This window comes from Clinocottus analis, unplaced genomic scaffold (genome assembly GCF_023055335.1).
Source record: "Clinocottus analis isolate CAN_PGR_092001 unplaced genomic scaffold, fCliAna1.0.p SCAF_11, whole genome shotgun sequence".
NCBI classification, from domain to species: domain Eukaryota; kingdom Metazoa; phylum Chordata; class Actinopteri; order Perciformes; family Cottidae; genus Clinocottus; species Clinocottus analis.
This window is the reverse complement of record NW_027175832.1, coordinates 14,345,088-14,359,818: the sequence shown is the minus strand read 5'-3', so window position 1 is coordinate 14,359,818 and position 14,731 is coordinate 14,345,088. Positions and strand designations below refer to the sequence as shown.

The 14,731-nt window shown below is 46.2% G+C and overlaps 1 protein-coding gene across 1 annotated transcript in view; it reads left to right on the top strand.

Moving 5' to 3' along the window:
* The window catches only part of cdh2 (cadherin 2, type 1, N-cadherin (neuronal)), a 58,761-nt gene that overhangs the window by 31,092 nt on the left and 12,938 nt on the right, over positions 1-14,731 (top strand). Inside the window, exons 3-9 of the mRNA XM_068602378.1 lie at positions 5,771-5,991; positions 9,845-10,012; positions 10,976-11,131; positions 11,997-12,141; positions 12,475-12,647; positions 13,797-13,934; positions 14,402-14,587. Coding sequence (XP_068458479.1) covers positions 5,771-5,991; positions 9,845-10,012; positions 10,976-11,131; positions 11,997-12,141; positions 12,475-12,647; positions 13,797-13,934; positions 14,402-14,587 — 1,187 coding nt within the window. The remainder of the gene's footprint in view (positions 1-5,770; positions 5,992-9,844; positions 10,013-10,975; positions 11,132-11,996; positions 12,142-12,474; positions 12,648-13,796; positions 13,935-14,401; positions 14,588-14,731) is intronic.

Below are 14,731 nucleotides of genomic sequence, written 5' to 3'. Positions count from 1 at the left end.
GCGGCGCATTTGTAAAACGTCTTCAAGGGCTTAGGCTGGCAAAAGGCAGTATCGTCATTCCCAGATCCAAGCTTTAGCTACAAACTGTTTACTTCCTCTCAAGAATACCCTATTTTCTGAAAACGGACAAAATATCTTTGTCTCGTCCCTGCGTCTCATCTCGGTGGAATACGCGGATATTTTAGACGCATCTCGAGTCAGCAGCGCAACACAGCGTCACCTCAAGCACCACGGTTGCCCCTCTGCCGGCGCCGGCTGTTTTATTAAAAAAGAGATTGATGATGTCTTCACAGCCCAACGTTTATTGACTTCATTCTTGACACAATAGAGCGCTGCTGGAATCGGTCCTGAAACCCGGGAAAATGTTTTGCTGTTGCGGTCCCTCTTCTCGAAATCTGTTTTTTTTTTGTTTTTTTTTTCATTTAATTTTTTTGATTAGATGACAGACAAAAAGGTCCCCTGCCAACACAAGCCGAAGATAATTTCACGTTTGTTTAATAAAATACATCAGCGAATAGCACTCGTATTCATATTTTCAAGCTTTTGCGTGTCGCTGACGTCGTGCACACCGGCGCTCATGTTACCGCGGCGCACTTCCTTTGATAGTCCAGTGTCGGCTCATTACTCCAGCTGATTGTGTACGGGCTTCAAAAATCGTAACAGCGGGGTTCATTTTCTTAAGATTATCTCGTGTTTGCCACAAAGCTTATTTTCTGCAGTAAGAATCCTATGGAAAAATCCCATTGGTATTTGGTCGTGGGAACCCGTGCTATGCTGACTTTCGGTGTCTGGAAATAGGTTACCCACGTAGCACTATATTGGTAATAGTGTTTTTCTTTATCATTAATTTAAATGTGTATAGCTTCTACATATTATTATACATTCATCTTTATTATGGCATCAGATCAGAGACAATACAGTCATTTTCCGGGGGGCAGACTTACTTTTGAAGTGTTTTTTAAGCATCCACTTGGAAATATCCCTAATTGTGAAGGATTGGATGTAATAAGTTGCCTTTAAAGCTGTAGAATAGAAATTCATAATAATAGCATTAGAAAAAAAAAAGTACAGTTCGAGAAAGATAATAACATATGAATGCACAATTAGGCATAGCAAAGCAGTTATATTTTATACGAATTAAAGAGTAAAAAATGTGTTCAATAATTGGGCAATTACAGAATACGCTGTGAAGGATGTTTTTGTGGTCGGGCACAAAGACTGTACGCTGTGAATACAATGCTGACCTTAATTTGGCATGTTCTCCCTAATTTGGGACTGGATTAGAATTTCATATCACAGCACTTGTTATTGAGGTACCAGAGTGCGAGCTCCACCGGGGCTTAACCGGATCTTATAAACAGCGGCGCTGGCACGGGTGTCTCGCGCAGCACATTCAACTCGAGCCTCCGCTTCATATTGCATTGTCTCGTCGCCAGTGCAGGCCACCGCGCTAAACCTGCTCACATTCATTTGCGAATAATGCAATTGGTCAGGGGGTGTTGTACCGTTTGCCGGGGTTGAACTGCCACTGGGGTATTTGCCTGGGTCGGCATTTATCCTCGGCCACTGATGAAACACCTATGCCGGGTATTTCTCAGCTGCCAGTCACCTCACTTCCCGGCAATGAGTGACGGTTTATTGGGATGATCTCACAGGAGTGGTTTCTGTCTCGTCACATTCACAGCACATTAGAGGGACTTTCAGCCCCGTTCACTTGCAGCCAGCGTATATATTTGCCGGGCAGGCGTGAAAAGCTGAGATTGTGGAACGTTTTCTTTTCTTTTGCCTCGGCGCCGTATCGTAGCCCACATTCCATGTTTGAAATCAAATGTATCTCTCTCTTTCTCTCTCTCTCTCGGGCTCGCTGCCTCTCTCTCTCTCTCCCTCCCTTTCTCTATCTAACTATTTGTGTCTGTCTGAGTTAGAGTTATCACGTGACAGAACAGACAATAGAGAGGCGCTCTGGCACTACGGAGAGGTTAGCCGGGGGTTTTGTGTTGCTTGTCAGTAGAGGTGGAGGGGGGGGGGCGAAATCGGGCTTCTAAGCTGTGAATAGAACCATTGAATCGGAGGTAATTTCGGGCCCCGGTGCAGGGTATTAGTTGGACAGGCCTTTCTGCTGACAGGCCCGTTTTTTCTTCTCTCCCCTAACCCTCCCCCCTCTTTTTTTTTTTTTTTAACCCCCCAACCCCGAGGCCCCCGCTGCTGCATCGGCATTTCTACCCAAACCAAAGGCCATTATCATTGCGCTCATGACGACATGTCTGTTAGGGCGTGGCAACCAGGAGCTCCCCTCGCCCTGCACCTTGGTGATCCAATACGTCTAGATATATGGATAAGTTGCAGCAGCTAGTGCCACACAACACATGCCTGTGGTTTTTATAAGCCACCAGAGCGCGTCTGATAAATGAATAGACACATGCTGGACACGCTCATTCATTATCATTTGGAACGGCCGTGCCTGCTGGGAGTTTGTGCAGCGATTGCCGTGGGGGCCCGGCCACAGAAGAGGCCTCTCAGAGGTGTCCTGGTGGCCAAAATTTCAGACAATGTTAAAGAGCCGGAGCTCAGCTCTTGGGCTGCAATAACTCACAAGGGGGAGCGCTGCTGTCAAGTTCACCGCAACACACGCTTTTTTCACGAAAGAAAAGAATGAGCAGTCAAAAGTGCCATGAGGACAGAAAATGCTTGCACATGGGCTGCGGCTTCAATGAAGCCAATCTTGTGTTGGGCACTAAAATGCATTTAGTGATGGTTGTGCTGATAAGCAGTTGGTTAAAGGCATACTTGTTTTGTCGTAAAATATATAAATCAAACCGGCTAAGCCAGATAGACATATGTGGTGTATCTCTGAATTATTGTCTGTAAGATAAGAGTCAGTGTTGCATTATGTCCTGTTCCTACTTAGTGGAGCACGGATGACTGGAATGCCCAAAGACGAAATAACCCAAAACATTGAGCCGCTCCTTTTCGAACCCTCGATATCAAACCTGCAGGCAGCTTTACCTGAAGGCAACTCTATGCAATATCTATGCATTTATTTAAAACAATTTTAATTTGTCGTATTATCTGACCAATAGTCCATAATCCAAATATCTTTATTGTATTTAATTATCGATAAATTGACTAATTGTTTTTGGCTCTACTTCCACCTGCTGTATGCCCTTATATGGCATCACCGCCTCAGTCGGAGCCATGGGAGTAAGATATTACCCGGCTATGGACTGTCTCCTGCTGCATTGTGAGTTATCTTGACAGCCCCTTACTCTGTATTCTCCCTCTGTCTGAGGATCTGCTGACTTTGGCTGGCTGGTGATTGCCTCAAGGCTTTGAGTTTACAGGCGGCTGGCTTTGGGGGAAAACCTCCAGAGAAAGAAGGTCATCTATCTGATGTAAGCTGTTTCGGGTTCAAAGAGGAGAAAAAAGAAGAGCTAATTGGTCAGGGGTAATTAAGTAAAAGCAGCCAGAAAGGAGATGGTCAATATCAAGTGTATTCCAGTACGGAGGAAAGATCTCGTCATGATCGTCTTTCAATCTTCATTAACCGCCAGTCTACCGCCAACGCCGTTCCAACGCCGTTCCAACGCCGTTCCACCGCCGTTCCACCGCCAACGGCGTTTCGCCTCGCTGTGCTGTTATTTAGACGCAGTTCTTCAGGACAGTTCTTCAGTTTGCAAACTTTCGCAATTAAAGTGTTCTTGTTTCGTCAGTGTTTAAAATATTTCAGCAAAAGCCGTAATGGAGTGCAGCTCATGTGCCTTGAAGAACGATTTGTTCTCCTTGTTTCGGTTTTGATGAAGTATAATAAGACCATTTCCATTCATCTGGGCTTGAAACGTTGCGGCTCCACTGCATGACAAAGTTTCTACTTTTGATTCTTTCTCCGTCTCTTTCTTATTTGCATTCTATCTCCCACATTCCAAAACTTACATGAAAAAAAAAATACAAAAGAACGTGCTTTTTAAAAGAACATTGTCCTTCTGCGCCGGTGGTTTCAGCCATTGTTCCTTTAGACGCTCACTGAGAACACGGGTATATCTGGCACCTGGAGTATCTACCTGAAAACATTGGCCCTGACTGCTGTTACGAGCTACAGGCGCTGAATTCAGCCGTCTAATGTTAGTCGGCCGTTGAGGTCTGAATCTTCCCTGTAGTCATGATTCGATTACAAATCACCTGTCGGCGAACTGTGCCTCGCTATTTAGAAAGTGCTTTAAAAAATCTGACCACGGGCTATGATGCAGAAGGCTCCACACATTTACGTGAGCCACCTCGAAGATTTAATACAATTCAACATACTCCCATCCGTTGTGCATTACAAGTGTGCCGTCATCTGCGAAAACAAGTTAGCGGACTTCAGAGTCCCGCCCTCGGTGAAACGCAGATATCGAGAGGAGAGAAACAAGTACGACGGACAATAAACGACAGCGAAGCCTAAAGTAAAGACTCCCACTGAACTGACGGCAAACTCACCACGTTGTGTCCTGTCACTACGGAATCACTCATGTCCTCTCAAAGCGAGTGGCGCACGCCAGGACAATTGATTGCATGTGTTTGTGTGACGATTATTAAATTGCGTCCGGGGGCTAAACGTATAACTTCCTTTGGACCATGAAGGGATCCACCCCCCCGAGCCCAGAGGAACTCGACGCGCCTCCGAGTGCACACGATACTCTGGAGACATCTGTGGGTCTCCAAGGTAGCGGCACAAAGGAAGATTAGGCACCCTCCTTCAAGGCTTTTGTTAAGTAATTCCACATCTCCTTTTTAATAATTCAAAGCGGCACCAGCAGAGCCTTCACACAAGCGATATATGGTAACATTGTGATCTCTGTGGCCGGAGGGGGATTTTTTTTTTTCTTCTTCCATCTTTTCCTTTCTGCCGTTTTGTGTGCCCTAAACAGGAGGGGGGGTCGTGGGGTTGGTTTCAGAGAAACATCCACACAAAAGCACAAAAGGATCAGACAATGATGCTCTTAGGTGTTGAGAGGTGTGTGTGTGTGTGTGTGTGTGTGTGTGTGTGTGTGTGTGTGTACACATAGGAGCTACATAGGCTTTGCTGTACTGTCACTCACTTGAAACGTGAACCGGTGTTGTGCCACTGAGGCATCGGCGGGACTCGAGACCCCATGAGCCACCTGTCTGCAGTGTATGTTTGCATGTGTGAGTTTCTGTGTTGTTTTTTTGTGTGTGTGAAACACTGATGAAATAAACATCAGACACGCTTACTTCTGTCTCTCGAGGAGCTGAGGATCGGCAGTCATCCACGGAAGGCAACCCTGTATGTCATGGGGGGACAAAGCTAGCATGTGATGGCCTCAGCTGAAAATAAAATGAGACTCATCCAGCGGGATCCTGGAAACATGTCGATACGCGCTAGATGTATTTTCTCGAGCGCAAATGCAGTGGGGGCGTTTAGACTTAGTTTAATTTAGGCTTCGGGGTTTTAATGTGATGTTTAGGGTTTTCGAGTTCTCATTTAATAGACCTTAAGGGGCACACTCCCCCCTTTTTTTTCCATCTTCTTTACTTTTCTCCCCCTCCAACTCTCTCCTCCACTGCACCTGTTTTGAGCAATACCTTTGGGGCACAGCTTGAGGTGAATAATGCATGAGCGAGAAGGAAAATCAGAAAACCTTTGTGGACCCTCTGTGTCTGGCTGGCTGTCTGTCTTCCGCCTCCTTTGTCTCCATCGCTGGTTTTACCTCCGGGTTTCTCCCTCACTTTGGGGCTAATTTATTTATTTTCCCCCCGTCTCTGTCTCTCGCAGTGAGGTTCGTGGACTGCGGCCGAGGGGGCCTGGTGCGGTTCGAATGCAGTAACCCGACTGACTTCCGGATAGAGGCCGACGGGGTCGTTTACGCCGCCAGGACCATTCAGCACTCTGCGTCCGCCGCGTCGCCGTTGCTGATCAAGGCCAGCGACGCCACCACTCTGCAGCAATGGGTGGCCCAAGTCAGCCTGACACCTTCCGTGCACTCCAGCAAGCAGGTGAACACGCCGTAGTCGCCTCCACGACATCGGACTTGTTTGTTGACTGATGTTACCGCTGCCCAAAGGTGGAATGATCAATTCTCCCCTCGCATCAAATAATTTACGCTTATTAGGCACACTGCACATTTACAGATGACTAGTTCCCTAAATTGTAGCAGGTGTTCCGGGAGACTGGATGGATGCTCGCTAATTAAAACTTAATGTGTCAATTTACCAGGAGCACAAACATATACTCTACACGGTCAGTGGGTAGCAAGAGCAGATGCAAAATGGCTCCTCGTAAAGGTGATATTTAGTGAGCGGGCCTTCTGATTGTGGGGTTATTGCCATATCATCCAAAAGGGGACACACCTCTCTCCCAGCGCTGTGGAAGACGGGAAGCATCTGCACCGTTCCGCTGGACGCGCTGCGCAGTCATCTGCAATTAGTTAGAACGGCCGCGTGCTCATGTGTCAACGTTGTGGTTGGCCGTGGATCAGAGGAAGTGCACAAAAAAAACAACACTGCCCATGTCCTTTCTGTCCGCCTTGTAACCAGGAAATGAAAAGAAGCTCCAAAGGACGGGTTATTGTAGCGGTTTCTGACTTCAGTGGATTATGTGATGCTGCGGAATTAGATAATATCTGTTGCTTTAAACCTGCGGGGGTGACGCTACACACACACACACACACACACACACACACACACGCGCGCGCACACACAGACACACCGATTGCATTTTCTTTTATGTCTGACCTGCAGACATTTTCTTTCTTTTGAAGAGGTGTAATTGACAGCACACAATTTTTCTAGCTTCTTTTTAATGGAAAATTCTATCATCTCTTTATATATGGGGAACACCATGTGTTAGTTATATTAAAGTATCGGAGGAATCGGAGAAATGATTCCATACTGTGTATGTATGCTTTTTATACAGCGTCAACCACTTTTGTATCTACATTCACGTATTTGTTTGCCTATTTATTTACACCAGCCTATTTATGAATCGGTATGTCGAGTCGCTCGCTCGTGGCTGTGACAATAGCTGGGGCTTCTGCCGCTGTGTGCGTGACGCTAATCTTCGCGTGGCTCATGCACATAAATTCGACCCGCAGGGAGTCTGTGATGTCGGAGACTGATCAGCCGGTCCTCGGTCGTGCCAGATCCAAATCAGCTGATCAATCGGTGCATCTGTACTTTTCTCTGCTCAGTGTGCTGCTCTCTATCCGGACCCACTCCGTAGAGTAGAAGTGAGCCATTATGCGCATACGTTAATGATCATTGCCGCAAGATCTTGGATCATTAGCCTGGTGGCGTCTTAATGAACGCCCCCCGAAAGCAATAATAGTGTTTGTTTTTATAAAGACTAATGTGTGTCTCTTCATTTTACTTTTTTTTTTATACCCCTGTATCACACTTAAGCAAATGGCCACAAGTGGCCGTTTCTAAATGAGCAGCAAAGAAGATGATCTCAGGGAATGCTGGTATTTTATTGTATGCGGGTGCAGATTAAAAGTTAATACCACCAGTTGTGTGTAGTTACTGTCTGCTGGGCCCAAATTAAACCTGTGGCCGTTAATGATTTCATGGCTTTGCAAAACACCGTCGTTAGCCACTGACACTCATTTACTATAGGGACTCCTGCAGGTATGTGCTTTTAATGGTACCATTACTCACCGTTGTCGGCGGGTCAAAGACAAATACATGCTCATCTCAAACAGGCCAAAATACACTTTCAGGGGGCTGCACATTCGTATACAAATTATCAGCCGCATCACCAGCAGCTGTCCCCTGATCTGTATCTGTGGAGAGCGGTTGGGTTTGCCCCTGATTTGTCCGTAATGAAATCACGGATTGACTTTTCCATATCTCCCACGTTTATGAGGTCATGAGTGTTATCTCCCCCCTCAGCACAATTATTGTCATGAATCATCACGCATCTCTTAATCACATAAGCACTTTACTTTTTTTTTCGTATTAGTCTATGATTGCGGCAGCCTTGGGGAAACATTTTAATCAATGCCAACCAAACAATATCCTCATTAACCGGAGTGTCCTCGGCCACCGTCTCCACCTCGAGTGCGACCTCGGCTCCGCCGCAGTCCGGGAGGAGAAAACATGTCAGTGTCTGAGAGGGGGAATTTTTCTAAAAAGGGCAAATACACACATCGAATTCCCCCCCCCCCGTCCTCTCCCCACACACACAAACACACATAGACACACACAGACTCGCAGGTCATCACTCAGTCGAACACTCCCCTGGACTCTAAAGTAGACTCCTAGTCAGAAGATGGAGGGGGGCTCGGAGAGTGTAGATAGGCGTGGGACCTCCAGCGCGCCGCAGATAGCTGCGCGTCGGGCTGAGCGATGCCAGTGTGCCATTCATCATTCCAGACGCGGGTTGCAAATAATTACTGCTCTCGCTCGTGCCCATTCTAATAGGGTAATAGATATTTTCTGAGGCATGCTCCTTTGCTATCTGTCCGCTTGCCTCTCTGCATTTCCAATGTGTGAAAGCAGTATAATCGGATTTCAAACATGATTAGTGGAAGCTCTGCGACAGCTCCCCAGATGTTAGCAGGTGGGGGTGGGGGGAGGGATAGTGGGAGATACGGGTCATGCTATAAGGTGACAACGGGGTAATTCATTTCTGTATTTAAATGGGACACTTAATGGTATTCTGAAGGACCTGACTACCTCGCAACCAATCAACATTGAAAAAATTACAGGCAGCAGTGGGCAAGACACTTAAAGGGACTTGACGGCTCCATTGAAAGCCCAGCTATCATTCATTGACATTGACTGATTTTACATATTGTTTTTCTGTTTTCCTTCCTGCCTCATTTTGTTCAAGGTTATTTTAACTTTCCCTGGCACTACTTCAGTCTCCTCAGTCTCTGGAGCGGCATAGGCAATTTGCGCCATCTGTGTGTTTAGTGTCTGGCTTGCAGGTACCATCCTCCTTTGTTTCAAATCTCATTCATTACAGCCGAGGGAGGATGGCAGATCCATTATGGAAGCTGGTCTGTCTGTGTGGGCGCATTTTATCAGGACATAAGAAGGGGTCTGCCGTTTAAAGCAAAGAGGCTGGCCGTGTGCCGCCGCGGCTGCGGTGACCACACCAAAGCATTTCGAGGCATATCATCACATGTTGTACTGTAGATATTTGAAGCTACAAAGAAATGCACAGAAAATGGATAGCGTGATTGAGCGCACATACAGAATACATATTGAATTACATTTGGAAGGGCTTATTAGTTTAGCAGGAAATTGCAGCCCATTTCCTTTCATCGCCACATCCGCTTCCTTTTGATACAACCAAGATGGAAGTCAGCCCGCAGTAGCGTTCTTTGCATGAAGGTGTCGCCACAGTGTTTTCGTGGGCACCGGCCGCTATTGACTTGTACCTAACGGATACACGATCGGGATTAAGTCTTTCATTCCTGCAGAACAACCACAATGACAATACAAAGAGTCGAGAGTAATGCTAACGTTTCTGTGTGGCTGACTTGAGGCGTAGTTTAGCATGTTTGCCAACCAGCTCTCAAAATGACACGACGGGCCATTGGTTTTATCCTCAGGTATTGGAAGTATTGACATTATAACCGCATTATGGCGCTAGATTAAACAATAAGGAATGCTTGAGGAGATCACTGACAACATAGGGTTTATCCCCTGGGACCACGTCTAACATTTCATGACAATCCATCTGACAGTCTTTCAGTGTGCAGGTGGAATGATCAACCAGCCGTCCATAGGGCCATGCCGCTAGCGCGGCTGAAAATTAATCTACCTGTGTTTTTTTTTTCTTTTTCTGCAAAAGGTATGATCACCGCCCAGCCCTTGAACTTAATCATTTTCTTTTTTACAGGTCCAGCAAGTTGCTGCCCCTCCAGTCATGTCCGAGGATTTGAAGGAAATAGTTTTTCCATCACGAAACGTGGACAGCCAACTCAAACGCACGAAGAGAGACTGGGTCATCCCCCCAATCAATGTCCCGGAGAACTCACGAGGCCCATTCCCACAAGAGCTTGTCCGGGTAACGTAACACACACACACACACACACACACACACACACACACACACACACCACTCTGTCGACATGAAAGGAAATGCCTTTTGCTAGATATGACAACCTTGAAGGTCCCCGTTGCCCTAAGCTCCCACTCAGAGGGTCACAGACATTAGACTTCACCTCATGCCTTCACCAAATGTTTCGTATTTACAGCACTTGGCTAAAGGTCAAGGCTCTTTTTCCCCCTGCTGTATTATTTATCTTTTGATTCAAGGGGACGGTCGCCGGTCGCTTTTAATGTAACCTGGCATTACTTAGAGGCAGAAAGCAATCTGAAGTGGCCACTAGCACAATTGTTCCTTGGTTGGGTGTTGAGATAATATACTCTTTTTTTTATCATGTCCTAAGGACACGCACAGACAAATTAATTTTTTCCCATTCTCTGGTCAACGTCGGGTGTAGATGGCTCAAAGTGGACGAGCAATACTCCAAGGGACAGCTGAGAAGTAGATCCTTTTTTCAGCATGTTAAGCTGACTTCCAAACCGAGTTTTTTTAAGTCCTGTACATGCTATTTGCGTGCTTTTATATTTAATCCGGTCATATTAGAAGGATGTTTCTGGGCTTTAATAGATGATACCGGGATGAGGAAATACTCTGTTTGCTCAGCATGGATCCAGGGTGTAGGCACAGAGGGCCTCAGCTTACATGGCAAACAGGATAGACAGCCCCGAACATCAGGACACAGACACACACTCTCTTCATATGCACTGTTTTGCTGACACGGCAATCTATTTTTATACCAATACTGTGATTGGTGCTGAAATAAACATCACATTGAACACATAGACTTCGGCACAAGTGTCTACATGTCGATGTAAAAAGAGCACCGTCAGTCCATGTTATGTTATCAGATATGATATATGAAGCAGGAGCCAGGGTCAGCATTGCTTTGCAGCTGTCATTAACACATCTTTCCACCCACAGATCCGGTCGGACCACGACAAAAACCGGTCCCTCAGATACAGTGTGACGGGTCCTGGAGCTGACCAGCCCCCCACCGGCATGTTCATCATTGAACCGATCTCCGGAGAGCTTTCTGTCAACAAGCCGCTGGATCGAGAGCACATCTCCAACTTCCATGTACGTCAGACACGAGAGAATAAATAATATCCTCATAAAAGGAATATGGCATTCTCTCTGTCTGTGCAGTACATTCCTGCCAGTTGTCATGTGCTCAAGGGTCATGTGTAGCCTATACAGGTCTCCTCAGACCCTATAAAGACCTGGGTGTGACTTATCCGTCTGAGAATGTCGAGGATTTAACGTGACGCTATAAAGTGAACAGAGTGTGCTGGATGCATTATGATAACCTCTAGCTCCTTCTGAGCTGCTTTATTCATTAGTGGCTCTCCCATTACATTGCAGTGGTCTTTGAATTGTATAGCTTGACTTTTAATGCTATTCAAGCATGTGCTTTAACACAAAATGGTAGACATCAAGCAGAGGTGTAGTTAAAATCTACTTCTCTGATGTTTGAAGGTCACGAAAGACTTTTACGGCAAGAAACCTTCACAGACGTCCATACTGAACTGTAGATCTATATAGGAGGAGTCGCACATTCTGAAACATTCAGTATACAGTTTAATTCATTGATTTATTTACACTTTAACTACGTATGAAGGATTGTGTCCATAGCTGCCTTTTTTTAATTATTGGATGAATGCAGCAAATTTAACTCATGTGTAAGGCACCAACTTTGCCAGAAGTGCAGGAAAATAAAATGCAACCAATCAGAGTGGTTTTCTTCAATGAAGTGAACCTTGTGGTGTTGACAACCCTTTGGCAGGTATCTCTCTCTCTCTCTCTCTCTCCAAAAAAAAAAAAAGAAACAGAAGTAAATGCAGAGTTCAACCGGTGACATTGACATTGAGTTTGTGTTTGCACAGTTAAGAATCGTCCCTGCTCCAACGCTTCTACAGCCCAGATGTGTTTGTGTTTCCTCCAGCTGAGAGCTCATGCGGTGGACCTGAACGGCAACCAGGTGGAAAACCCTATTGACATTGTGATCAATGTGATCGACATGAACGACAACAGACCCGAGTTCACTCATCAGATCTGGAACGGCACTGTTCCAGAGGGTTCCAAGCCAGGTAATGCCCCGCGCGAAGCCACGCTCAGCACCACACTTTTAGAGCAACCGATGGGCTGCAGTCTGAGCCCCCGTCTTCCCAAGCTGCCATAGTGCCGGCAGTTCAAACGGCATCGATGGCATTCCTGGGGTGGCCACTTTTTGATGGAAACTTTGCAATTAAGCGTTTATGGGTATTTTAAGATCAAGAAGAAAAGAACATTGGATTTCTATACGACAAAGCTTTAAATCCAGCAGCGTTCAATATGGCACCATTCACTCAGCTCGTGTCTTTTGAGTGTCCAATTAAAAGAATGAGTTAAAGTATTCGCTTTCTGTCTTTCTATCCCCGCAGGAACATTTGTTATGACGGTGACATCTGTTGACAAAGACGACCCAAAAACAGCCAACGGGATGCTGCGTTACAAGATCCTGTCCCAGAACCCAGAGAGCCCCACCTCCAACATGTTCACCATCAACAATAAGACGGGAGGCATCATTACGGTGGCGGCCGGCCTGGACAGAGAGGTGCTTGACCGGTCGTCTTTTCTTAAAAGCTTCTTTTTTTTGTGCTACTCCCATGGATTTCTGGAAATTCAATGTTTTTATAAATGTAGACTAGAGTATTTCAGCATTTAAGTGAGACTTTCATTCACAAGGCCAACTATTATATTGATTTATTTTCATCTTGCATTTGCCGCCTGTTGTAGATTTATATCAACGCATCCATTTTTCATGTTTACATAAATGGTCTGAACATTTCTTTCTTTTTTCCTTTTTAAATGTGATGACAAAACACAGCCAGAGTATATTTGCTGATATCCAGACTGTCTGAGAGCTAATGAGCCAAAGTGAATTTTGTTGATTGCCGACTAAATGAGAAGTCGAAATGGACTTTGCCGCTCCACACTTATTTACTCTTACAAGGAGGCAGGGTGCATCACTGAGCAGCTAACTGTTTCCTTCCCTTCATCCTCACCCTCTCCGTCTTTCTTTCTCCAAAAGCAGAAGCTTTAATTGGATCGCATGGCTGTTTGAGAAAATGCATAACAAAATAAATAAAAAGAATATAGAAAGCTGGAGCCAGTTGGTGCAATTCTACTGAGGGCAATCTGGCGAGGTGGCTGCTCAATCACTTCTGCCCTGGGGCCGCTGTTTTATGTCCGCCAGTTGCCACCATGAAAGTAATTTGCCCCGACTCTCATTACCTAGCAACTGGTCCGTCACCTGAGTGGCTTTTAATGTGAGGAGAGTCATTTGTTAGCTTTGCGATGGTGTACATAGCAGAGGTGAAAGTTTCACACAGGCACTCGCAAACTCTCGTCCCCCACAGCGAATAAAAAGGATTCATCTAGGAAGCAACCATTACTCATCATAGTTAAGAAGCGAGCCAGATTTGTTTACACTGATGTGCATTGAGGTGCCAGCTTATTAAGGACACACATTGCAATCTGAACCAGTCCAGAAAACAAAACAATTCTGAAATCGTAGATATATATCGCCGACAATTTGTTCGAGCGGTGTGGATGGTCTCATCTTTTTTTTGTCCTCATTTACATCCAAACCGACAATTAAGTGAGATTCTCCAAGCCGTGCCTTCGGGATTGATTATGTGGTCGAAAGATCAAAGAATTGTGCTTTAATCCTCGCCATTGCCTCTCTACCCGTTCCCTCCAGAAAGTGCCTCAGTACACGCTGATCATCCAGGCCACCGACATGGAGGGCAACCCCATGTACGGCCTCTCCAACACGGCCACCGCTGTCATCCGAGTCACTGACGTGAATGACAACGCGCCGGAGTTCACCGCTGAGACGGTAAGAAGCACAGTCGCATCTTGAGACATCATCAACTATGTATGTATGTATGTATGTATGTATGTATGTATGTGCACGGTTGTATGTATGTATTCAACCGCCAGTCCTGCTCACTTACCTAGTTCTGCTTGACCCTTGAGTTTCTGAAGCCGAACAGAAATGCAAGCAGCCGGCCATGCGTAAACTGTTACATTCTCCTCCAAATGTTGACACATGCAACTGCTGGGATGCATGCCCGAGTGAAAGAGGCCCTTACTGTGCCCGCGAGTTACTGGAATTTGTAATGTCACTGTTGTGCCGTCAGGGGGAAGACAGGGGGATGAGATGACCATGACGGCATGATGAGTTACCTTTTTAGATGTCTGTTTATCCGCTGTGCCGTGCGAGGCTCGGGAAAATATGGTCTGCTGCCTCAGCAGCACCGCTAACGGCTCGCCGCTCTGTGTGTTCATGGTTTATTCATGCAGTTTTTCGGCGAGGTGCCTGAAAACCGCGTGAACGTCATTGTGGCCAACCTGACGGTGACTGACAAGGACCAGCCCAACACGCCAGCCTGGAACGCCGTCTACAAAATCACCGGGGGCGACCCCACCGGCAGGTTCTCGGTGCCCACTGATCCGACCACTAACGAGGGCCTGGTGACGGTCGTCAAGGTGAGGCCTCCTCTTCAAACTCCGCCCCCCCCCTGTAATCACGTGGAGATGCAGAAGAAATGTGGTGCACGCTTGTATCGTGTACTATGGACACGTTGTGTAACACCGCCCTCATAAAAAGACATATTTTGTGATCAACAGCTT